This window comes from Spermophilus citellus, assembly GCF_964194105.1.
Source record: "Spermophilus citellus genome assembly, chromosome: 17".
In the NCBI taxonomy this organism is placed as follows: Eukaryota; Metazoa; Chordata; class Mammalia; order Rodentia; family Sciuridae; genus Spermophilus; species Spermophilus citellus.
This window is the reverse complement of record NC_138199.1, coordinates 5,369,679-5,393,583: the sequence shown is the minus strand read 5'-3', so window position 1 is coordinate 5,393,583 and position 23,905 is coordinate 5,369,679. Positions and strand designations below refer to the sequence as shown.

The following is a 23,905-nucleotide window of genomic DNA, read 5'->3' as shown; positions in this document are numbered from 1 at the left end:
GCGTCATCGTTGCTTTCCGCATGCGCGATGACGTACACCGACGTCACGGTCTCGCCCCAACCCCAGTGGCGGCGGGATTCCTTCGCAGGTTATCGTAGCAGGTCGGAGTTCGGGGGCCTGAGATCTTGTTGAAGAGGATGCAACCTGTGGCATCATGGCTGTCACGTTACCCGCGGTCGTAGAGGAGCTCTTGAGCGAGATGGCCGCGGCAGTGAGGGAAACCGCACGAAGTACGGGTCGTAGGCCGTGCGTGGCTGCTTTGTGGGCCGCGGAACCCGTCGAGGGGGTCGGGGGCGCCAGGGCCCACGGGCGCGGGGTTCCGGGCCACACCCGGGTGGGCGCTGTGAACTGCCCGAGTTTTTTCCCTTATCTCTAAACTCCAGGCTCGTGGAAAAAATAAAATTAAATAGAAACATTTCGGTCATAAAAGTCAGATCCGTTTAACAGATATTTAAGGAACAGTGCGGGTGCTGGCACTCCTCCCGCCGGGGGCGAACAGGCCAATGAGGACAGAAGCTCTGGGACAAGCGTTGAGTACGCGTGAGAGGGGCTTGGGAGGTTGAAAGGACCGAATCCTATAGTGAGTAATGGAAAAGCTAACTCTTAAGTTATTTCATTCGAAACTCTGAATTTTAAAACATAATTTTTCTCAAGTCCTAATGTTAACTTTAAAAACTCTTCATATACTTTGTTCAGAAAGTAAATACCTTAGGGTCACAAACCCAAATGCATATGCTAATTTCTGGAGTAAATCTGGATGCTCTAAAAGTCTTTCTTCCAGGGACCAGCAGAGGGTGCTTTATGCCTATGTCACTAATATCACGGAGCCAGGATCATCTCAGCATTACAAATTTTAAAAAAGGATATTTCAAATCAAAATGTATGGACTATTCGAACTACTCTTCCAGTGTAAAGATGGCCACTCTATAAACAAAAGCCAAATTAGGTTTCAAGACTGCCATTGCTTATGTACTTGCATGGCTTTTGTGTGCTTCAATATGGGTTATTTTGCATTACTGTTTTTAAAAGACTGAGAAAAGTAAAGCAACTTTTGTTTTCTCATTTCAGTCAGAATTTACTGAGGGTTAAACGTCCTGATTCCACAAAGGATGGGGGGAAAGCTAATGTATTGTCAGTTCAGTGTTTCTTGTCTAAGCTTGAAGGGTCTGAGAGTTCAAAATGGAATCAACTTTTACTGGAGTATGTCAGAATGGATCAAACCTTAGGCCGACAATCTTGAAGGGGACATAGTAAGTGCTGTTGACACTCATGGCTGGGACACAAGGACCACTGACATTTAATCATGTTTATTTTTTAGCAGACTTGTTTTTTAGTCTAGAACCTTCCTTAACCCCCATTCTTCAGTGCTAATAGTTTTAAATAAAGATTCAAAGCTTGTGTAAGGATATGTAAACTAGTTGTAGCTGAGCCATGTAGGAAATTAAGATTACATTTCCTGTGTTACTTTTTGGTTCCCCTGGAGTTACAGTTGTCTTGGTTTGTTTAGTTTTCTGTGTATTTATCCAGAATTCAACCCCACATTCTATCAGTGTTCTAAATCTCTACTCAACATGTTCAAATGAAAAAGGTGTTCATCAATTTCATTTTTCTGAAGAAATCTCTCCTAGAGCGTTCTGACTTGTCTAATATGAATTGGCTGATCTCATCTGTCTCCTGAGATCTCCCTTCACCATTATTATCCTGGGAATTCTCTTTACCTATGTTGGGCCTTATATTTAGTATATCCTCCAATTTTCTTTTCTTGGTTTTCTACCTTATTTTATGGAGCATAAGCTCTTGTAGCTTCGTGAAGAAGGGGATGAAAGGGTGTGAGATGTACTTTTTAAGGCTTAGCATGTCTGAAAGTTTTTCTGTACTCACACTTAATTGATAGGTTGGCTAAGTGTTAAATTATATGTTGGAAATAATATTTCTTGAGACATCTGAAAGCATTATTATGCTATCTTCTATCTTCTAGTGTTTCTCCTGATTTTTTTATGTGACTTTTATTTTTCTGGAAGTTGAGTCACACTTGTTCCTCAGTATCCTTAGAGGATTGGTTGCAGGACCTCCTGTGGACACCACCGATGCTCAAGTTCTTTATTTAAAATAGCATATAACCTATACACATCCTCCCATAAACTTTAAATCATCTCTCAATTACTCATAATGTTTGGTACATGTAAATGCTACATAAGTAGTTGTACTGTATTGCTTAGGGAATAAAGATAAGAAAAAAATCTACATTAAAAAAATCTACATGTTCAGGTACAGGCACAGAGAATATTTTTCCAAATTTGTTGTTTGTTTTGGTTTTGTTTTTAATCCAAGGCTGGTTGAAACATGGAACCATATAAAATCCATGGATTTGGAAGCTCAACTGTATCTTCTCTTTATGACCAGTTTTTTAGAATCTTCTGATGATAATTATTTTTTATTTTTTCACTCTACCATGTGGGCACTCAGTGGCCCCTTTCAGACTAGGAATTCATATCCTTCAATTCTGGGAAATTTTCAAATTGGATTGACAAGTTTTGTTTTTTCCTAGTGTTTCCATTATTCAGTTACTGAATGCCCTTTATTGTTCCTCTTGAGTGATGTACAATTTCTCATATATTTCATTTTTTAAATTTTCTCCACTTCCTAGGAACTTTCTTTAACTGAATCTTTCAGATTCCTTTTTTAAAAATTTCTGCTGTCATATTTACAATTTTTTTCCCCTGAAGATCCCTTTATTATATCTTGTGCCTGTTTTACAGTTGCTTTGCTTATTTTTTTCTCTGATAATATTGATAGGTGTTTGAAATATTTTCTCTCCGCAGTTTTTTCTCTAATTAGTTTGCTTCTGTTTGTTTTGTTCTCTGTCTTTTTTCCTTTGTTTCCCAGTAATTCTTAGTTGTCTAGAATGTTTAAGTGTGAAGACTCTGGATATAGAAGAGCTTATGGATGGTTAATGTCATTGTAATTGTTTTTACTAGGCTAGTTGGGGAAAACATTCCAGTGTCATTCCTCTCAGCTTGGTCGGAGTGCCCAGGAAAGACTGCCCAAAGGGTAAAGCCTGATTGTATTACAAGAGCCATATTGAGGAAGAGAGCATGAGGTCCCCTGTTTTTCATGTGACACCTTAGCTCCATTGTGTGTACCTGGAATTTTCCTCTAGTTCAGATACTGTATGTTTGAATCTCTCCAGAAAATGAACCTAGTCTTTTGTCAGAGCGCAAAGACAGCAGCCATCTATAGCTAGGCCGTAGATTACTTCTTAAACATATATATATATACCTTTATTTTATTGATTTATATGTGGTGCTGAGGAGGATCAAACTCGGGGCCCCACATGTGCCAGGCAAGCGCTCTACCGCTGAGCCACAACCCCAGCCCATAGACTTTTTGTTATCTTAATGTCCCTGATTGATACCAGCCTCCAGAACAATCTGGTACTACCAATTTTGAGAATTTCTTTTTTTGGTGGGGGATTGAGGGGAGTAAGGTAGAGGAGAAGTATTGGATTCTGTAATTAAATCAGGTTGGTGCTTGACTTTCCTCCACTGCTAGCCTAGGATTCAGTTTTTTCAGATCTTGTGAATTATTTTTCACTCTTCTATCTACTTCCAGTTTATCTTAGTATTGTTTCTTCCTGCCTTTCTCATTCTTGGGAGTTTATGGGTTTTTTTACTGTTTTAGGCGGATTTAGGGAAGGAACAAAATTATATACATAGGTTCAGTTTGTCATTTGTAAGTCTTTTTGATGGTAGTCTTTTTTAAGATTTTTTGTGTCTGTGGTCACTAGTGTAACATAATTAACTTTTTTTTCTATTCCCATTTTACAGTTCCTGATGAGCATCTATCATCGTAAGTACACACACACACTGTTGTGCTTTGATTTTTTTTTTTTAAACTCTAGTGTATTTTAAGGGCCAAATCTTTATCAATTCTTAACTTTTTTTTTTTATGGTGCTGGGGATTGAACCCAGGGCCTTGTGCATGCAAGGCAAGCACTCTACTGATTGAGCTATATCCCCAGCCCTTGATTCTTAACTTTTAAAACTAGTCTTACTGAACTAGTTAACTACTAAATATTTTTCACATGATTTTTAAAAATCTCAGATGAATAGCCAACAACATTATACAAGGCGTTCCTATATTGCCCTATTTGCAACTCTTCTTTAACACCATTCTATAAATTAAACCTGTTCCACTGGCACATAAAAAAAAAAAAAAAATTAGAAGTATACCTGTCTTCAAAGAAAGACAAATGTGGGACTGAGGTTGTGGCTCAGCGGTAGGGTGCTTGCCTCCCACGTGCGAGACCCTGGGTTCAATCCTCAGCACCACATAAAAAAATAAATAAGTGAAATAAAGGTGTTATGTCCAACTACAACTAAAAGATAAATATTTTTTAAAAAGACGAATGTTATTTTCAGGTGATATCACTATTAAAAAAGAGAGAATTAAAAATGGCCAATTATTTTACAGAAATCAAAAATCATTTAATCTGATTTATAATTCAATAAATTGTGGATGGAACTACTGAAAAAAAGTCCAAGAATACAATTACAATCTCAATAGCAATAAAAAGAATACAAAATCCAAGAATACAATTACAATCTCAATAGCAATAAAAAGTAAAAGCTACCCAAGAATAAGTGACGCTTAATTGTTTTTATTTTGATTTTTGGTGGTACTAGGGATTGAACCCAAGAGCACAACCACTGAACTACATCCTCAGCCCTTTTTTTTTTTTTTCTTTTTTTTGGAAATAGGGTCTCATTAAGTTGCCCAGGCTGGTCTCAAACTTGAGATCCTCCTGCCTCAGTCTCCCAAGTAGCTGAGATAACAGGAATGCACCACTTTGCCCAGCTACCAGTAATTATCTTAATGGTAAGGAAATAGAATTTAGGAAAATGCTTTAACCTTTTCTCTATTTCTCAGATTTTTCATAAGAATTATACTTTATTATAAGAAAAATTAATTACCACTTTAAAAACAAAACGGGCAATCATAAAAAATGCAAATAGCCAAAATGTTGCAGAAAAATACAAAATAAAGATAACTGTTCATCTTTTAAAACTGGAAACCACAGAAGAAATTTGGTAGAAATATGGAGAAGGGCATAACTGATACCTTGCTGGTAGGAATGTACATTGGAAAGTAACTTGGCAACAGGAAATAATAGCTTTTAAAACATATTCTTTGACCTAGATATTCCACTTATAAGAATATATCCCAAGGAAGTAATCATGGTTGTTCATAAAGTTTTTACAGTGAGAATATTAATCCAGTATTGTTTATGGTAGTAAAACAAAAACGCTGAAAACAGTCTATCCAAAAGAGTTGGGGAGAATAAAAGTAAAAATCTTTGTAACCATTCTTTGTTCAAGAGATACTTGCAGTAGGTTCTAAAGAAGACAAAGCAGGTTTAAAATTTTTCTAATGTTAACTGTGATTACCTTTGATTATTTTTACCATGTTTTATTGATTTTTTTATTGACTAAATCTTTAACATGTTTAATATAAAAATTTTAAAGAGCTCTTTCCTATTCCTTCAATAGTTTTGCACCTTAGACTAGTAATATAGAAAAACAAAGTAAGTTATTTTTTAATTTCTAAAATACTAACATATAAAGGTATGTGTATGCATACATATATGTATACATGTGTATATGTGTGCACATACATTCTTGTATAATAAAATCAGGAAGGAAACCAGTAAATATTTGGGGCTAAAGATAGGTAATACTCAGTCATAAAGAATGTGCTTAGCACCTTTGAGGCCCTGCATTGAATTCCCAACACATAAACACACAGAAAAAAAGAGAATGGAAACACTACATAGAAGTATAAAAGAGGGCTTCATTATCAGTATAAGTTACTCCTTTTATTAAAAAAGAACATCTGTAATAAATGAACAAGAATATTAATATATATTCTAGGGAGCAAATGAGTCCATGGATTTTGCTATATTATTTCCTGTTTTTCCAAATTAAAGTGAATTTTTTTTAAATGCTGAGAATGAAGAGGGCAGGATAGCTAAGTGGTAGAGTGCTTGCCTAGCATGCATAAGTGGGTTCTATCCCCAACACTGTCAAAAAAAAAAAAAAAGAAAAGAGGGCTGGGATTGTGGCTCAGTGGTAGAGCATTTGCCTAGCATGCGCGAGGCCCTGTGTTCAATCCTCAGCACCACATAAAAATAAATAAAAGAAAGTGCTGAGGATAGTGAACCTTTGGGTCAAGTTACTAAGGTGACTGGCAATCAGCCCTTCTAATCTGAAGCCTCCATTTCCCAGGCTGAAGTTTATCTTTGGCTCATCAGCCATTCAAGCCTTGGACCTAGTTGATCGACAGTCCATCACTTTAATCTCATCGCCCAGTGGAAGGCACATTTACCAGGTAATAAGTCCAGAAGTGGTATAATCTCAACAGAAACCCTTAGGATAGAATGTTTTCATGTCTCGCTGGAAGCTGATAACCAGCTTGAAGTATTTCCTAACTGTTGAAAAGGTTTTGACCCATTTTAGTAAAGTTAACATATTAGTGATTTTTTAAAATGTGTATGTACTTATTCAAAATTGATAAAACTGCATATTTATGGCATAAATGGTGTTTTGATATATGTGTACCTGTGGGATGACTAATTCAGGCTATTAACATGTCCATTACCTCGCATACTTACTTTTTGGAGTGAAACCAACTTAAAATCTACTCTTAGAAAATTTCAAGTATACAGTTCATTGTTGTTAACTGTTATCATCATATTGTACAGTAGATTTCCTGAACTTATTCCTCCCGCCTAACTGAAATCTTGTGCCCTTGAACCACCATCTCCTCCATCCTTCAATCTCTTAGTAACCATTCTTCTCCTTTTTGAGTTTTGAGTTTGACTGTTTTTGATTTCACATATAAATGAGATCATGACTGAGTATTCCATCTTTTTGTGTCTGCCTTGTTTCGTTTAATATACTGTCTCCAAGCATTTTAGTAATTAAAAGAAATATTTCCAAGAAATATTTTCAGTACCAGCAATAATGTAGAAAGCCTTTCTGTTAGGTCTGATAGAGTATAGTTTAATATTTTTTTAAATATTTTTTTAGTTATAGATGGACACAATGTCTTTATTTATTTTTATGTGGTGCTGAAGATCGAACCCAGTGCCTCACACTTGCAAGGCGGACGCTCTACCTCTGAGCTACAGCCCCAGCCCAACTTTTGCTTTCTTACCGTTGATAATAGAGGCACATCCTCCCCATAAATTTATAGATATTTACATCTTGTTCATAGTCTTGCTTATAGGCAAAAGCCAAAATGTATTTTGAGGTCCTTCCACATGATCAGAATGATTTATCAAAAATGATCTTTCAAATTGTTGTCAATAAATATTTATTAAGGGTCAAACTGCTGAATACAGTTTACTTGGACCTTAGTTTTGCTCTCTTCAAGCTTATCATAGGGATAGATAAATTTGTGAAGTAGCAGCCTCTTATCAGACTCTGAATTACTTTCATGTGTTATTGATTATTCCCACCACAAGACTGCAAAGTATATTTCTGTAGGAAACTTAAATGAAGAAAAGTAAAGTAACATGCTGGGGTTATGGCTCAGTGGCAGAGTGCTTCCCTAGCATGTGTGAGGCACTGGGTTCGATTCTCAGTACCGCATATAAATAAATAAAAAATAAAGATCCATCAACAACTAAATTATTTTTTAAAAAGTAAAGTAATAGTTGTATCTGGTTACCTCACATTGCCTGTTCTATAATCTGAGACTAGAATAAAGACTATATAAATGGCAGACAAAAGTGTTACTCCTCCTGGCTATATGAAACAAAGGTAAAAGCAGCTGGGGTTGGGCAAAGGGACTCTTTTTTTTTTTTTCCTGGTACTGGGGATTGAACTGGGGGGCACTCAACCACTGAGCCACATCCCCATCCCTATTTTGTATTTTATTTAGAGACAGGGTCTCACTTGAGTTGCTTAGGGTCTTGCCATTGCTGAAGCTGGCTCAGAACCCAAGATCCTCCTGTCTCAGGCATGCACCACTGTACCCAACTTAGGGAAAGGACTCTTAGGAAATAAAAATATTGGCAGTGGTTCAGAGTTTTGTGTCTGGCTTCAAAGCCGTCAGCTCTTATTTGTTTTCCAGGCTTTGCTGAAGACCAGAACACGAGAATAGAATTTTTTCATTGTTTAAATTCTGTTTTGTTTGTTTTTTTTACAAATAACTTCTCGGAGCTGAGACCAGTTAGTTAACTCTCATTGAGAGACCACATCAATTAATTCTTAGGAAGTGAATGACTTCAGTAAAGAAATAGGTGCCTTTGCTCAGTGAATTCACTTGACATTCTTCATTATAGCATAACTTCCTTGACATGGCAGAGTCATCCTGTGTTTCCTCATTAAGGAGAATAGAGTATTGTTGGATGCTATAGATAAAACTATTGAATAGTATTTTCCTACTCAAAAGAGACTGCCTAGTAGGAAATTCTGACATGGTGAACTTACAGATATATACTCAGTCACTAAATTTATTATTTATACATGAATAGGTATTTCTGTAATCTTTTCTGATATTTTATGTTTGTTTTGTTTGTTGTTTCGGGGGGAGGGTACTGGGGATTGAACTCAGGGGCACTCAACTCAATCACTGAGCCACATCCCCAGCCCTATTTTGTATTTTATTTAGAGTCAGGATCTCCCTGAATACTTAGCACCTTGCTTTTGCTGAGGCTGGCTTTGAACTCACAATCCTCCTGCCTCAGCCTCTCAAGCCGCAGGGATTACAGGTTTGTGCCACAGCACCCAGCTTATATTTGGGTTTTTTTAAAAATATATATGTATATTTTTTATTTGTAGTTGGACACAATACCTTTATTTTATTTATTTATTTTTATGTGGTGCTGAGGATTGAACCCAGCGCCTCGCACGTGCTAGGCGAGTGCTCTACCAGTGAGCCATAACCCCAGCCCCTATATTTGGTTTTTATGTGACTTAGATACCTGAAACTAGAGGGGCCCTTCACATTTTCCCCATGTCTTTTAGTTTTGGAATTTTGGTCTCAGTTCCATTATCAGCATAACATTTAGCCTGGGCAAGCAGATGTCTGGCTGACCTCTAGTTCTGTGATCTGATCATTAATTAAAATGTTAAAGTTGTTTAAAATATTTTAATTATTGTTGATGTCTTGTTCCTCCAGTATTCAGTGTGACTTGTTTAGTTTTTGTCATTCACATCCTATATTACATTCCATTGCTTTGTTAGTCATTAAAAAAAACGCTAACTTTCTAGAATTGTGACTATCAGCCTGGAATTTGAATTAAATGAGTCTGAAGAAATCTTTCTAACCCCTCAGGTTAATCTTAGTGGTTGCATTGTATAGTACTATAGTAAGAATTTGGTTTAAGTTGGGGGGGGGTGTAAAAAGATAAAAGCTGAATCGGACACTGCCTTGTCTTTCCACAAGAGAACTTTTATTCCATATGTCAACCCTAATATTATTACTGTCCACCAGATGTAATGTGTACTTATTCTAAAAGTCATCATTTTGTTGCTATCACCTGAGCTGCTTTTTAGAAACTTTGGCTCAGTTTGAGAAGGGGTGGCAAAATTATGCAGTAACAATGACCTCCAAATCTGAAAGGCTTTAAAGAAACAAAGTTTTACATCTCCTTCATGCTATACATCCATCAGGAGTCAACTGCAGCTCTGCTCCCAGGCACCTTCACTTAAGAATCCCAGTTAGTAAACCCACCCCTATGTGGAACTCAAAGAGAAGAAGGCCTGTTGTGCTATAATTTTTAACATTTCTGCCTGGCTATTCATACTTTGCTGGCTAAGAAGCAAGTCACATAGCCAGTCTGTATTCAATAGAACAGGAATGTATAATCCTTTTTCCAGAGAGAAATAATACAGCTTACTGCTGCAAAGTATCATAAGAGGCTTGTAGTGGGCATAAAATAAAGCTGTACCCATGAATGTGTGACCATCTATGTGGGTCACCTCTTTAGAACCTAACTGAAGTCCTCCAAGCAAAGTTCCTACAAGTCCAGTCTGAGTGTCCTCTTCTATGTATGTCCATTTTTTAAAAATCACACCACTTCTGAGGATAAACATTCCAAACTATGAGTGGAAGAACTAGGAGCAATTCCTGTAAGAGGACGTCATTTTTCATTGAAGGGTGAAGAAATTAAATTTTCCCTAAGGTCGATTTCCAGTTCTAAACAATTCTAACTCAGATTTCTGCCTGATTATTGGGTTCATTAGTTGTCCACTGCTATGTACGGTACATACTGCCTCTAGCAGTTAAACATTTTACTTTGAGTCTTAGCCAGCCTGTGAGAGGAGCGGGCAAGGGAACATCTGCAGAATTTATCCCCATCTTTAAGTCACCGGGCATTATTTCAACATAGTTCAGGAAGTATTCTAATAGATAGGGGCCCTGCAATAAGAAGGAAACATTGAATCATTCAAGTTGATGCAGAATTCCAGAGGCTTATGCCTGAGTAAGTTTATTTCTAGAGAGAAAAGACACAGGAGGTAACTAAAGGAAGAATTCTAAAGTTTTATTCTTTGGTAGTAATTTGGAAACCCAAGAATTATTCATGTCTCCGTTGGATGTTCGTTTTCTTTAGGATGAAGGAGGAACTAATCTGCTTTAATTTTCCTTCTTCAGTTAAGCCTTCCAGATGCACTAGGTAAATTTCTCTGTTCATACTTAGTGATGTAGGTGATAGATATGTTCATATAGGAAATTTATGTAGTGCTGAGGATTGAACCCAGTGCCTCACGCTTGCTAAGTGAGCACTCTACCACTGAGCCCCAGCCCAAGATGTGTTTTTTTTTTTTAAGAGAGAGAGAGAGAGCATTTTTTTAATATTTATTTTTTTAGTTTTCAGCGGACACAACATCTTTGTTTATATGTGGTTCTGAGGATCGAACCTGGGCTCATGCATGCCAGGCGAGCGCACTACCGCTTGAGCCACATCCCCAGCCCCCAAGATGTGGTTTTAATAACTAATTTAAACCGAGGCTAAAATCTTTAATGGTTACAGCAGGCATCTTACCCAATCATTGGCCATTCCTGGATTCTAGGAACCCCCAAGGAATTCTGCTGATTTTGTCAAAAAAACTTTACCAAGATGGCTGTGTCAACCAGGTGAGGTGGCACACACCTGTAACCCCAGCTGCTCAGGAGGCTGAGGCAGGAGAATTGGAAGTTTGAGGGCAACTTGGGCAACTTAGTGAGATCCTACCTCAAAATCAAATTTTAAAAAAGGGCTGGAGATGTATATGTAAGTGGTAGAGCCCCCATAGTTACAATCCCCAGTACTCCCACCCCCACCCCAAAAAAGATGGCTGTATCATGTGAACCAGTGAACACATGATACAAAGAAACACACATTTGAATCTGCTATTTCTGCTATGGTTAAAGCCTTATCTGTTGCTTAATTCTCTGTGGGGGAGAAAGAGAAAAGATCCTTGGATGGGAAATTGTATGATAGTATAGTTTAAAAAAAAACAAAAAACCCTGTAATCCCAGTAGTTCGGGACTTAGGATGTAGGAGGATCATAAATTCAAAGGCAGCCTCAATCACTTGGTGAGACCTTATCACAAAATTAAAAAAAAAAAAAAGGGATGGGGAAGTGGCTCAGTTGTTGAGTACCCCTGGGTTCAATCCCTGGTACCAAAGAATTTTTTTTTTAAGTTCTGTGATTATTTTATTCAGATTAGTGTCTTCAAGCCTCTTCAAGCCTAAATATAATCCGAAGGCCCACTGTAACAAATATCTGAGATAAATCAACTTGAAAAGAGGAAAGGTTTATTTTGTTTCAGTTTCAGAGGTTTCAATCCATGGTTGCTTGGTCCTGTTGCTTTGGGCCTGTGACAGCAAATTATATACATGGCAAGAATATGTGGTGGATGAAGCCTGTTAACCTCATAGTAATCAGAAAGCAGAGAGAAGAAGGGTATAGGGTCCCAATATCCCCTTCAAGGGCACAGTCCCAGTGACCCAACTTACTCAAACTAGGCCCATTTCCTAAAGGTTTTGCCACCTTCCAGTAGTGCCACAGACCAGCAATCAAGCCTGTAATACCTTTGGAGCACATTGAAGATCCAAACTACAGTAAACTAACAAAAAGGTTTTGACTATTTGGTGGAAAAGAGACCTCCAACAGATTTGTCCAGTCAGGAATGAGGCTGTAGCTCAGGGGTAGAGCACCTGCTTAGCCCTGTTTCAATCCCCAATACAGGGCATGGGAGGGGATACAACACTAAATTTGTCCAGTCACACCACTAACAGATCAGATTGTCCCTTTACCTGTCCTTTGTGTTCTTTTGACTGCCACCAAAGCTTTCTGTTCTTAGACTGAGCCTCTTAACAACCCCACATATATCTACATCCTCCTTCCATCCTGCTAAGAGTGGGCAGATCTGGGCTTGCCTCTTTTCCGGAGACCTCCATCCTGAGCAGCTGAGTCATCCCTTTTGCAGGATTCTTTATATTCTCTCCACCCTCAAATGTTTTTCAAAAGCCCATTTCTACTTCCTTCTGAGACCTATCTTGCTTCCTGCCCAACCACTCACTCTGTACCTGTTTTCACGCTTTTCAGGTATGTGGTGGAAGCTTCAGAAACTTACATACATGCTGTGAAATACCAAATGTTAAGAAACCCCACAATAAAATGAGAGATTTCCCCTTCACACCTTGATAGCACAAGGAGTAGGCCCTATGAATCACTAAGTATAGGAACAAATGGTTTGTGTGGATGGTTGAACTAGCCTGAAACTCTTCAGTTCCACTGTCCTAAAAGGTGAGCACTGAGAGGTAGGAGCAGTTTGCATGCTCCAGGAAAAGAAGTTGAGTTTCCCCTTCTATGTAAAATAGTACTGCATTTCTTTCCAGTGCAGTTTGCAGAGACTTTGAATCATTAAATGGTTAAAGGGAAAGAGATGGCACCCAGAAGCACACCTTCTGAGAGCTGATCTATCTATCCTTTTTTCCTAGGTACTAGGAAGTTCTGGCAAAACATACACATGTTTGGCTTCTTGTCATTACTGTTCGTGTCCTGCATTTGCCTTCTCAGTGCTGCGGAAGAGTGAAAGCCTACTGGTAAGGATGGGGAAGGCTCTTGCCACCACAGTTAGGTTAGGAGATAAATTGCTAGCCCTTATTTAATGGTTTAAAAGTTGCACAAAATGGGAATTTATTTTTTTCCTCCAGTACTGGAGATTGAACCCAGAGGTGCTTACCACTGAACTCCACTCCCAGCCCTTTTTGAGATAGGATCTTGCAAGGTTGCTCAGAATGACCATGAATTTTCAATCATACTACCTTAGTCTCACAAGTAGCTGGGATTACCAGTATGTGCCAACATGCCCAGCCACAAAGTGACAGTTTTACTGTATTAAAATAAATAATTTATTTCCTTGACTTCAGTGATTTTTATTTATTTATTTTTTTTAATTTTTTTTAGGCTTAGCCTACCAAAATGTCCTTTATAGAACTACATTGGTTTCTTGCTTTTTTATTTGAAAGGTCACAGCTTTAGGGAGGATAGAAAGGCAGTCCTGGAAGTTGGCACTGGGAACGTAGATGGTCCAATAAAATTTGAAGCTAATTGTATGTTGGCAACTTGTATAACCCCAATTCCAGCCATGAGGTGTGGCTTCCTCCTACCTGTAAGACAGCTTGGTGCTACACTCAACCTTCACAAGGGGCAGGAATGCCTTTTGTCTGTCCCTCTCAATCTTTACTGATTTCCTCAGAGTCCAGAGCATTAAGCAAGAGCAGGACATATTCACACACTCCTTATCGCCTCTTGGGAGAAGGTCACTATTTCTCAGTCTTGGCAAAGAAGATAATGGAATCTACCGCATTCTTCCCTTCATTTTACTCTGTTAACTTCTTAAACATCTTGGGAACTGGATGCCAAGTTGGGTGTCCCATTGTGCAAGAGGCCGCATTCATAGCTCATGTGCTATAAGTATATATCACCTATAAAATAACAGGATTGAATGAGGACCTCTTCAAGATCTGAAGCTGTGTTCTGTGACATAGGTGCAACTGCATCATCTCCCCAGAGTAGCAGACAGGCTGGGATATGCCAGAGTTCTACCACAACTCCTCCCTGACCCTCAGCCCTGCCCCTGAAGTATATAACAGTGGTTAAGTGAATAGACTATAGGTTCTGAGCATATGGTTAAAATGGACTTAATACCTGTCCTCATGGGTAGCTGTCAGATAAGTGAGATAATCTGAGAAACACTGAACAACATAGTACCTCGAGGAATGTTAGCCATTGCCTTCCTTTCTAAAAGGAAGGAAGAACCTAACTGAAAGCACAGCAAACTTCCTTTTCCTTTCATATGATGGTAGGAGAAGTAGACTAGCCAGTCACAGCCCTGCTTGTTCCTAATATGTCTTTATGTTTTGTGTTCCAGTGTAAGCATCTCTTGGCAGTTTATCTTAGTCAGGTTATGAGGACCTGTCAGCAGTTAAGTGTCTCTGACAAACAACTGACAGACATGTTATTGATAGAGAAGAAACAAGAAGCTTAAAAAGTACAGATGGAATATCATTGTCTTTCAAAATAGAAATCCTATGGAGAAATGCATTCAACCTGTCATGGTTCTCAAGGAAAAGAGTTGAAATGGATCTTCCAGAGACTTGTGTTATTCTCCCTTTTCATCCTGGATTGCAGGACGAACTCTGGGAGCTGTGGGCTAGGGAAAGTGTGAATATGGTTTGGAGCCTATGACATCTTCCCATGAAAAACCTGAATCAGCCTCTGAGCCACTTGGGCAAAAAAATGCCCCTGGATGGAATTAAGCATTGTAACCTGAAATAAAGTCCAATAACATGCTGTGTCCACAATTAGCTTCTTAAGTGACTGGATTAGTAGTAATTCTTTAAAAGCAAGGGTGGCTGGCCAAACTGAGTTCGAGCAAGTTTAGATGAACAGGTATTGGTTCTTTTCCTGGGGTCCAGAAAATTACTCAACAATAATAAAAGATCAGAGCAGAGAGATGGCCAAACAACAGTAAGTATGAAAGGACTCTCACCTTCTGATATATGTGGCTCTGGTGCCAGAGCAGCTTAAGTGGACTGTATTGCTAGTGATGCAGCCTCTATAACAAGGCCAGAGCTGGGTTTATTCTGCTTGTATAGCAGGGCCTTATAACTGGACAGACAAAAGGACAAACTTCAAATCATGTCCTGGAAAGAAGCTGTAGATACCAGTAGGGATTTTGAGTCTGAAGAATAAATTTTAAAAGGGTGGGGGTGGATAGGAGACCCAGATGGACCCCAAGAGAGAACAAGGAGCAACAGTAGGATAAGGATGAAAACGAGACAGGCTTCAGCCCAGCACAAGAACTTCTTAATAAGTAAAGCAAATAAATAAATAATAAAGTAACAGCTAGAAGAGGATCGGAGAGGGACAAGGATGGCTGGTCTCTGCAGGGGTTCATAAACCTGCACTTTACTGGAAAGGCAAGCAATGGATAAGCAGATAAAATAGATGATTTTCTAGCCTAGGACACCCCCTTATCCCTGGGCCCCCTAAACACAAGGTATTAGTGAATGAATGCCAGGGAAAGCCCAGGGCCATACTAGTTGCAGTGCTGTTGTGGTTGACAGAGTCTCATTATGTTGCAGTGTAGAAAAATAAAAAAAATCTACCAAGACTTGCTACTTCAGAAACATACAAAGAGTATTAGCCTGTCCTTACAAAGCACCCTTCAGATCATAGACAATGGCTGTACCTGTGAGCAAGGTAATGCAGCATTCTAAGCTAATTTTTAAAATAAAAGTTTTATTTCATTGAATATACATACACAATTACATGATTTTGCTTAGGAAAATTCTCACACTCTTGAGTTCCAACAGTTTTGCCAAACTTGAACTTAGGAGAGAAATAAAATTCAGTACCTAGCTCTAAAAGGGGGAATCCAGTAGAGGAGGGAACCCTGTTTGTCCAGGTTCTTCCTCTAGAGTACAGTTGTATATGGAATAGAATGGAGCCTAAAATTGTTACTTGATGATAATTCTGCTTAAGAATTTAGGAGACTATCGTCCCCAGATTAATACAGCAGTTTCTTGATTAAAGAATTACATTTTTAGTATTCTTGGTAGCCTTTCTGGGAACAAGTTTACATTAGAACAACCAACTTTTTATTCTTCCATTGCCTTTAAGTTAAAAAATATTTGCATTAAAATAGTTCACAGTATTCACAGTAAAAGAGTTTCAGTCATTTTCTTCCATGAATCAGGCAGACTCAAAAATAAAAGTCTTTTAGAATCCATTCAAGCCATCAGCATCATCCACACAGTAAGAGCAGCCGAACAATCATAAATACATTTGTTGACACTTAGAGTCTACCAACAGCATGTACATATTAGCTAGATATGTGGTAACTCCAGACAAGTGCTCAGAAGAGAGCCCAGATGCTTGGGAGGTGTAGCTGTCTTTCACAGGATCAGTCAATCGTATCCTATCCTTTGGAGGCTTTGGCCTCCAAGAGGCCAGAGCCTGGGTCATAGGCCCACACTGAGTGCAGGTTGTGGCCCAGCCTGCCCATTCCCGCTCTTGCCATCCGCCTGGCAGAGAACATACCTGGAGATGATTTTGTGAAAAGTATAGCGGAAGTCTCGGTTCCGATAGGCATAGACCATGGGATTGACCACTGAATTGGCATGTGACAGAAGAATGGCCATGTTCATGGCCCACTTGGGCTTGTCCTTAGCCTGGGCTGGCTGAAAAAGAGTGAAACAGTTGATGACATGTACTGGTAGCCAACACAGAGCAAAGATCCCCACAATCATAGCCAGGGATTTGGCGGCATGGATCTCCCGCTGGAGGGTAGTCCTGGAGTGGTCCATCAGCTCCATGCGCTGCAGCTGCCTGCAGGCCACCATGAAGATCTTGATGTAGATCACCAGCATGATGAGCAGTGGGGGCAGGACACATCCAAAGAAGTTGAAGTACACCATGTAGCTCATGGGGACCACATTCTCAAAGAGACACTTCACAAGGCAGCAGCTCTCATTCATGGTTCCATCCCAGGACTCCGTGCAGTTGTTGGTGGCACTGTCTTTACTGTTCCACCCCAGGAATGGAGTCAATCCAATGCCAAAGGCAAGGACCCAGAGCACTGCGATGACTCCTCTTGCTCGGGTCCCGGTGACCAAACTCTTATACCTATTCAAAAAACATCATCTGTTATGGTCAATTTACAGTACTCTGCAACCAAAGCCCGAGAGCTCACCTCTGCTTTTATTCCATGGCCCTTCCGCCCTAAAAGCCTGTCAGGTTCACCTACCAGAGCACCATGGCCAATACTCACAATGAGAGAGACAAGCAAGTATAAGCAGAGCTTGTTAGTAAGATTTTCATTCTTGAACTAGTAACTCATTTCTATTAAGTGACAAAGGACCATGACAAGGCATAGATACCTTTAAGGGGTAACTGTCATGACTTCAGTACCAATCTTTAATCTAAGTCTTCTGTAAGATGCTGCTCTAGGTAGTTGAGATAACACCAGTGAAAAGAACACACAAATCCCAACTCTGCTAAAGGTGAAGGGACCTACATCCTAGCAGGGGAAATAATGAATAAATAGTATGGAGATGCATGTGGTATAAAAAAATGAAGCAGCACAATGAGGAAGGTTAGGACTGGCAGGGACAGAAGTTTTCAAGAGATTGGTCAAAGGAGGCTTCATTGATGAGGTGACACTTAAACACAGGCATAAGGAAATGAACACTGGAGTCCCTGGTACCAGGTGGCACTGCTTGTGGCTCTAAGCAATAATCTTTCTCCCACAAATAATACAGGTAGTTTGCTTCAGACAATGTGCAGGATCATTTCCGAGTATCTCTACAAATTGCTGGCAAAGAAAAGTTCCAGCAATATCCTCTCTGTAGAGCACTGCTAGCAGTGGATTTGATAAAAATTTGGAAATACTAGTAACTGGCCCATAATACCTATGTAATGTATAAATTGTACTCAATGTAATGCATTAACTAAATGAAATAAAATTTTTCTGTAACCTCTTGGGAGGGAGGAAACTAGAAACTAACTTGATTCACGGTATCTTAAGACTTGTCTATGAGAAATATCCAACTTACTTTGCCTGCAGGGCAAAGCTCTCTCAGCAAGGCCTGCAGAGCCCTCCAGGCCTTCGGACCGCCTCTACAGTGCCTGCCTTTCCTAACTGATGGTTCCTTTCTGAATCGTGCTGTCCTCAACTACAGCCAAAAGACCTATTGGTCTTTCAGTGATCACTTCTTTTCCTAATCACTTCTTTGGTAAAAGGTGGCTACTTCACTCTGGTCCCAGACACACACTTATAATAGAGCCTGCTTATCTGTTACATATGTTTTGCCTCAATCAGAATTTCAGTCTCCTAAGCACTGGGATCATGTCCCTTTGTACTGGGATTCCCAGACCTAACACAGTGCCTGATACACAGGAGTTCCTTAATAAAATGGTCATTTTATATTCATTCGTTATCTGAAAGATTCTGCTTACTAGTAATACTGCTTACTGGGGTCTTGGCCTCAGTGTGTGTGTGTGTGTGTGTGTGTTTGTGTGTGTGTGAGAGAGAGAGAGAGAGAGAGAGACTAGGAATCGAACCTGAGCCACAACCCCAGCCCTTTTTATTTTTGAGACAGGGTCTCACTAAGTTGCTGAGGCTGGCCTTGAACTTACGATCCTGTTGCCTCGGCCTCCCCAGTTACTGGGGTTATAGGCGTAAACCACCACCACCACCACCCCCCACCCCGGTACCTTGTAATTCACAGTAATCTCTAATCTCTTTTTATAGTAAAGGCCCTCATTTGTGGGCCTATACTATAAATGACCTGCCAGGCTCAGTTGCTCACTGGATTTTTCTTGGCCAGTAAATCTATTTCCAAGCCTTTCTGCTTCTTTCATTATTCAGGAAAGTAAAGCCTTCCTTTAAAAAATCTTTTTCCTGGTGGCTGGGATTGTGGCTCAGCAGTAGAGCGCTCGCCTAGCCTAGCGTGGGCGGGACCCAGGTTCGATCCTCAGCACCACATAAAAATAAATAAATAAAGGCATTATGTCCAATGACAACTAAAAAATTTTTTTTCTTTTAAATAAAATTAAAAATCTTATTCCTTGCCATTGCCTCACCAAAGATGTGAATAACACAACTAGTCCCTGTAGGATAACAGAAACTTAAAGACCAAGCACTTGGAATCACAGGATCCAGGTCCATGAGGCAGCCCACTCCCCAGCCCTGCCCTTTGCAAGACTCAGCTATAATGAGTTGAGCACAGCTGATTACATGTCAACCCTGGCAGATGGATTCTATTTGGGATATACAAATTATGGCACTTTCATTCTCTTGTTGGTGATTAGTCTGAGGTGGACAGTGAGACAGTTTGGACCAATGAGACATAAAAGTCTGCTAGGGGACCTCCAGGAAAGCTTGTATTTCCTAATAAAAGGAGAAAGACACATAAAAGAAGCTCTACCTGTATGCCTCTCTCTTTCTGCTTCTGATATCCTTGTAGGGGGTATGATGCCCAGAGCTACAGCATCTACCTTGTGATCATGAGGCACAAGCCTGAAGACAAAGTAGAAGGAAGGGAAGAACCCAGCTCCTTGAGGACATCTTTGAATAACTAGACCAACCCCAGAAACGTCATAGATCCACATTCTTGTGGTTTTTTTAATATTTATTTTTTTAGTTGTAGTTGGACTCACTGTGTGGTGCTGAGGATCGAACCCAGGTCCTCATATGTGCTAGGCGAGCGTGCGCTTTACTGCTGAGCCACAACCTCAGCCCCACGTTCTTGTTTTAAGAGATAATATCTTGATTGCTTGTACTACTGTTGAGTATTCAGTTATCTGCAGCCCAAAGCATACTAACTGGAGAGATTTTTTTTTTCTAGTCCAACCTTTTTTTTTTTTTAGGTGTAGATGGACACAATACCTTTATTTATTTTTATGTGGTGCTGAGGATCGAACCCAGGGCCTCACAGGTGCTGGGCAAGTGCTCTACCGCTGAGCCACAACCCCAGCCCTAGTCCAAACTTTTTTATTTCACATGCAAAGTCTTTGAATATAATAAGCCAGTATGAAACAAAGACCAGAAGCTAAGCCCATACTCTCAGGCCTGTGTTCTTGACACTACATCATGCTGCCTCTTATTTTTATATTCAAGTTATATTAGATACAAGGTAGCCAATACAAAGAGTGCTCATGGCTGTAGCTTCCCAATAGAATCCAACAGGAATTCACCCACATCTGAACTCAAAACTGTTAGATCCTGCACATGTAAAGAACCATTTTTATGCCAAATTGTCTTGTATAAGGAAAGAAAAGATTCCATCAGGTGAAGAGTTAGCCACAGCTTTCTCAATGAAACCCCATCGCTACCTCTCTTCCCTGTTGGTTCATTATTTCATTCATAGAATTCCTCCTTGCTACCAAACAACTTGCGAGGCACTTGAAACCTAATCTCTGCCCTCCTGAAACACAGACTCATGAAAGAAACAAGTAAACAAGTAAGCATACAAATATGTCAGTCATGAATTGAGATGGGTTTGGCCACACCCAAATGAACATGATGCAATGATAGAAGAGAAACAAGGAGACCTTATTATATAGGTTGCCTGGAAAGGCTGCTGTTAAATCCAAAAGCAAATAGATGACAAGGACTGAAAATTCTGAAAAGCAGAACATTCCAGGCAGGATAGCACATACTAAGGCTTTCAGACAATAATGTCCCCCCAAGGCCGAGCGTGAGGCTGAGGCAGGAGGACCTTAAGTTCAAAGCCAGCCTCAGCAAAAGCAAGGCGTTAAGCAACTCAGTGAGACCCTGTCTCTAAATAAAACACAAAATAGGGCTGGGGGAAGAGGCTTAAGTTCCCTCAAGAAGCAAAAAAGAAAATGTGAATGAGCCTAAGATGGGACAGGGACCAGTTCATAGGCCACAGGGAGCCACTGCAGGCTTTAAGCAAAGGAATGGCACCAGCATATATTGTGTAAAGCTCATCTGGTCACAGGATGGAGATTGGATTTTAGAGAAGCAAGAAGAGAATCAGAAATCATTAGGGGACTATTTCAGTAGTTGATTCTAGAGAAGATGTTGACTTAGACCAGAGTGGTAATAAGCAAGATAATATAAGTGGATATTCACTTTGGAGATAGAACCAACAGGTCTTGAAAATGAATTACATGCTGGAAGATAAAGAATCAAGGATGATTCCTAAGAGTTTATATTACTGAACCAGAAAAAGATTAAGAAGAGTGTAAGGGCTGGGGACATAGCTCAGTTGGTAGAGTGCCTGCCTTGCATGTGCAAGGCCCTGGGTTCAATCCCAGCACCACAAAATAAATAGATAAATGAGAAAAAGCCAGGCAAGGTGGCACATGCCTATAATCCCAGTGGTTTGGGAAGTTGAGGCAGGCGGATCGTGAGTTCAAAGCCATCCCCTGCAAAAGCAAGGCTCTAAACAACTCAGAACCTGTTGCTAAATAAAATACAAAATAGGGCTGGGGATGTGGCTCAGTGGTTGAGTGCCCTTGAGTTCAATCCCCGGTACACCCCTCCCCCCACAAAAAAGGGTGAGATGCAAGGAGATTAAGGTCAAGAAAATGGTGGATGTCAGTAAACTGACTCGTAGAGTAAGAAGATGCAGGAAAAAGGGACCGAGTATTAGAGAAGCTAAGACTGAGGAAGTTGGAGGGTCCCGGGCACATGTGGAGAGACACTGTCACGACTGTGGTAGAAAGAAGTAGGACAGGGCCAATCCAGAGAGGGTAGAGGTTTGACGGTAACAGGACAGGAGCAGCATCTCCTTCAAGAGCTGCTTTCACCTCAGTATGAAGAAAGTCAGCTAAGGGAGAAAGGAGGAGGCTAGGATGCCAGGTTGTCATCCCAGGTAGTGGGAAATGAGCCTCCTTGTGGTCCTAATGGTGGTGCAGCTCTTATGGTTGACAAGGCTCGGGCTGTGACCATGGCAGTGGAGCTGAGGAAGAGGGAAAGATTGAGGACGTGAGGGAACACCCTCTAGGGTGCAGGATGCTTGAGCCGGGTCGGTAGTGAAGTCTCCAGGAATGGTGATCACCATAGAGAGTGACAGAGAATGCAAAGCCAGATGACAGCAATGAGGGGCAGTATGTTTGGACAATAGGAACTTCAAAAATGGGGGTCTTTTCTGGGGGTTGCAGGGATGGGGGAAATATTCTGGAAAGAGAAGTGGAGGGAAACGAGAGCCGCAGCCCAAGTCCCCACCTGAGGTCCAGGGAGTAAGTGGCAGTAAGGGAAGCCGCATTCTTGGGGCAACAGCAGGTCTTGGTGGAGGACAGATGGTGGTGGAAGGTCACAGAGGAAGTGGGAGACACTCAGGGACCTGGTGATGCTCCAAGAGCACAGGGCTTGGGAAGGAGAGGTGGGACCTTGAGTCACATAAGCCAGGGTAATATAGAGCATCGTGGAGTTGAATGTTAACATTTTCTCAGGACCTGGAATACTTAGCTAAAGCTAAAATATACAAGCCGCATCTCCATTTTCATCTTCAATGTTAAATAAGAAAAAAATGGGTTCTCCATCCATTTCTCCATCTAAATTCTCCCTAATTTTCTATTCAAACTCCTTTCTAATTTCTCCCGAACTGGCACAGTTTTCCATGCCGTCAGCCTTTGAACCACATGAGCAGATACAAACTTTTGGGGAGAAATATTTGCAGACCCATCTTTCCCAGCTGTCCAGAGCCATCGAGAACACAAAGCCACCAGGGCCTGAGCCCCTGCTCTTTGTAGAAACCGAGGCTTGGAGTGATTAAATGGTTTGTGCAGTGCCACTAAATTTTGCCGACACCAACCCAATCTAATCTGATTATAGTTTTGCCCAAAGTGGTCGTTTTCCTGCTTAGAAACCCCCAGCTCTTCAGTGCTCATCTCACAAATCTCAGCTTCCTCTCTACGGGGCCACCCCTCTGTATAAGCTGCTTCATTTTCTTCCCCAGACTTATCTGCCCTTGCCAGAGCTGCCTGCAGGTTCCAGAGAGCCCCCGCGCTCCAGGCAGCCACAGGGGAATGAGACCTCTGCTACTCTGTTAGGAGGTGGTCCTCAGGTAGCCAACAGAGACGCAGGCTCTTTATTCTGCTGGAGAACATGACCACGCTCCACGGATGCTGCCTCCACACGAAAAAGGGTTGAGCTCTGAAGACAAGACTGTTAGCACTGGAGCTCCTCTAGCCCCATGATGGCAGAACAGTTGGTCTCCATGGGACACCCAGGTCCAAAGAAGGGGACTGGGATGCTATAGGAAGCAAGCCATTCCCCTCCGCAATTCACAAAATGCTGGAAGGTTATCCTGGACTGCAATCTGCCTGTGCTCTCTCTCATCTCCCACTTCGAGCTGTGTGCTCTCTTCTCTCCCAGAATGCCTGAGTCCCTCCCCGGCCCCCGGTCCCTGTGGGCTTCAACTTCATTCCCTGCGCATATGTCTATCTCCCCAAAACATTCCTGGAACACACAGGCCATATCCTGTTCCCTGGCCCTGGGCCGGGCTGCTGCTTTGCTGCAGAGGACGCTGGGCACAACTGCTGCCTGAGAGCAAATGACAGGAGACAGAGGAGTGAAGGCAGAAAACACAGGCAGCTTTATTATTCCAAACAAGGCGTGCACAAACCCAGCTTTTGTGGGCCCCCATTGAGGGGTGTTCTAGGGAAGTCCACACTCTGGGAAAGAGCTGTGCCCCTCCACGGTGCATCCATCTCCTTATAAGGAGCCCATTAGCTAAGGAGATTGATCGGAAAAACAGTCACGTGGAGGGAGTCAACAAAAGGGAACAGTGTGAATACTGAGGTTACGTAACAAAGGGGAACCGTAGAGCTGCATAACAAGTGCTGGCCTACTTTGGGGGCAGGGT

At 40.8% G+C, this 23,905-nt stretch overlaps 2 protein-coding genes across 7 annotated transcripts in view; one reads left to right on the top strand and one right to left on the bottom strand.

The window, feature by feature from the left end:
* The first annotated feature begins 38 nt into the window (after window positions 1–38).
* On the top strand, window positions 39–23,486 carry ZSWIM7 (zinc finger SWIM-type containing 7). Of its 6 annotated transcripts, none has more exons than XM_081270160.1 (5): window positions 39–230; window positions 3,828–3,849; window positions 6,285–6,387; window positions 12,998–13,102; window positions 22,997–23,486. In XM_081270160.1, exons 1-5 carry the CDS (start codon window positions 155–157, stop codon window positions 23,147–23,149), a joined length of 459 nt encoding a protein of 152 aa, XP_081126286.1. In that variant the 5' UTR covers window positions 39–154; the 3' UTR covers window positions 23,150–23,486. The 6 variants fall into 6 exon arrangements, with proteins under 6 accessions (XP_081126286.1, XP_081126289.1, XP_081126287.1 ...); XM_081270163.1 differs by lacking the exon at window positions 22,997–23,486 and adding an exon at window positions 18,133–18,492; XM_081270161.1 differs by lacking the exon at window positions 22,997–23,486 and adding an exon at window positions 14,587–14,866.
* Window positions 15,010–23,905, bottom strand: part of ADORA2B (adenosine A2b receptor) — a 33,150-nt gene continuing 24,254 nt past the window's right edge. The window contains exon 2 of the mRNA XM_081270157.1: window positions 15,010–17,192. Within this exon, the coding sequence (XP_081126283.1) occupies window positions 16,529–17,192 (664 nt within the window). The 3' untranslated portion in view covers window positions 15,010–16,528. The remainder of the gene's footprint in view (window positions 17,193–23,905) is intronic.

Excerpts from the sequence above, each read along its gene's own strand:
- ZSWIM7 (XM_081270160.1), top strand. The coding sequence starts at position 155 with ATGGCTGTCACGTTACCCGCGGTCGTAGAGGAGCTCTTGAGCGAGATG. Across the intron at positions 3,850-6,284 it reads CCTGATGAGCATCTATCATC|GCTGAAGTTTATCTTTGGCT; the intron begins GTAAGTACACAC and ends TCCATTTCCCAG. Across the intron at positions 13,103-22,996 it reads GGAAGAGTGAAAGCCTACTG|ACTTATCTGCCCTTGCCAGA; the intron begins GTAAGGATGGGG and ends TTTCTTCCCCAG.